At 47.0% G+C, this 1,855-nt stretch overlaps 1 protein-coding gene across 1 annotated transcript in view; it reads left to right on the top strand.

Annotated features, from left to right (window-relative positions):
- Window positions 1-159, top strand: part of Dspp (dentin sialophosphoprotein) — a 4,508-nt gene extending 4,349 nt beyond the window's left edge. Inside the window, exon 4 of the mRNA XM_055594633.1 lies at window positions 1-159. This exon is cut by the window's left edge and continues 1,674 nt beyond it. Within this exon, the coding sequence (XP_055450608.1) occupies window positions 1-159 (159 nt within the window).
- The last annotated feature ends 1,696 nt before the right edge of the window (window positions 160-1,855 follow it).

Genomic DNA, 1,855 nt, shown 5'->3' with positions numbered 1-1,855 from the left:
GACAGTGACAGCAGCGACAGTGACAGTGACAGCAGCAGTGACAGCAGTGACAGTGACAGCAGCGACAGTGACAGCAAGTCTGGTAACAGCACTGGTGGCAGTGATAGCGACAGCGACAGTGAAGGCAGTGACAGTAACCACTCCACCAGTGATGATTAGAGCAGAGAGCACCCCACGGGGGCCTTTGCATGGACGTTTGGTGAGTGAAGAAGGAGAGAAGATTCCTAACCCAGTAACAGGAGAGAACAGAACAGAAGAGCTCGCAGGGAATGAAGCCAGGCTCAGAGCGGGAGCCAAGACCCATCTCTCTCAGGGAGAGTCTGCAGCACAGCCTTCGGTGCACTTGTGTTAGAATGCTCATGTCCAGAAGTATTTTAACAAAGTATAACTCCAAACATAAAATGATTCAACAGAAGCTGAACGATCACTTCCTACAGTTTGAATGGCGGGGGCTGTAGTGAGCAGGGCGAGCAGACGCCTACAGCAGCCTTCACCGCACTGCTCAGGAGCAGAGAGCCCTTGTCTCTGCCAGGGAGACGCTGTCCTGTGCCGCTCAACTCAGCCACTGTTTCATTCACTTGTCCCAGGGAAAAACACATTTGCAACATGAGCCAAACACTGTAGCCATTACTGGCCCTATCCAAGGGCTGGGGTAATCTCTGTCATGAGAGCATAATTACAAATTAGGAGAGTTCTCAAGAGAGAGTGAGGAGGGAGCTCTGAGCGTGGTGTCTGACAGGCACGTTACAGTTCTGTGAAAGACGGAAACCAGCAAAGTGCCCCCTTACAGTTCTTCGAAGGACGGAGAAGAGCGAAGTGCCCTTTGCCCCCTGCAGTCTTTTGAACAGCATCTTGCTTCCAGCAGCTGCTTCCAAATCTTCAGTAAATGAGGGACACAGATGGACGCTTTCGGGAGGTGGGGTCGTATTCCGGGTTCTCCGTGCTCCCCTGTGCTACTAGCTGTCTTCAAATTAGTCCCACAGCTCAAACTAGAGCCACAGTTTAATCAAGAATTGTGAGGGTGTGTGAGGGTGTGTGACCTGCTGTGGGGTTCAGGGCATGCTTGAGAGTAAGAGTTGGTGAGAATAAACCACACCGAGACATGAGGTGTGAATGAGGATGGTCCCAAGGAAACCTCAAGCCTTATGGATGCTTTGCCATTTTGCTATTTTCCCACATAAGCAGATATACCAGATTTGGGCTAAATCAAAGCTCTTAACTACATTATGACAATAGCTGACTCTATTCTCACATCAGGCTTATTTCCCCAGAGTTTCAGGAGAGTTCCTTTTTCCCTGGTGCTCACCTCCTTTTGCAAGTTTCTTAGTTAAGGAATATTGTCGAAGGCTTTCGCTGCTGCCATCTGTAAACTGCTAATACGTAAAACGCCAGGCTTCTGTGTTGCCATGACACGACTCCAGACCTTTTACCAGAAGGCAACGGCTCAGGCTCTGACGTCTGTTAGACTGCAGACTTCCCTTTGTTTGCTTTGACTTGTGGATCACCTGCCTCTAGTACCTGTCACACCTACTCACTGAGGTTATGCTGATCACTATGCAGCGGATAGAAAACTCATTGTAAACTGTGTAAGAAATGCAAATGAAGAGATAACGAATATCAGTATTATAATAAACATCTATTTATACAATGGCTCACCGGGGAATTCTTCACTCTTAGTTTGCAAACGCCTGCCCCCTCCCAGTTGTAATACCATTACATTTCTTACACATGGTATCCATCTTATTAAAAATCAGTATTTGTGAACACAAAATACAAACTTCAAATACTACAAAAAAAAAAAAAGAAAAAAAAAACGCACACACAACACTAAATCATCACCATCCACTCTGTTTCT

The sequence above is a fragment of the Psammomys obesus genome, unplaced genomic scaffold, assembly GCF_907164565.1.
Source record: "Psammomys obesus unplaced genomic scaffold, mPsaObe1.curated_primary_1811, whole genome shotgun sequence".
Classification (NCBI taxonomy): Eukaryota; Metazoa; Chordata; class Mammalia; order Rodentia; family Muridae; genus Psammomys; species Psammomys obesus.
Note: the sequence above shows the minus strand (reverse complement) of the source record. Positions and strands in the feature narration are given on the sequence as shown.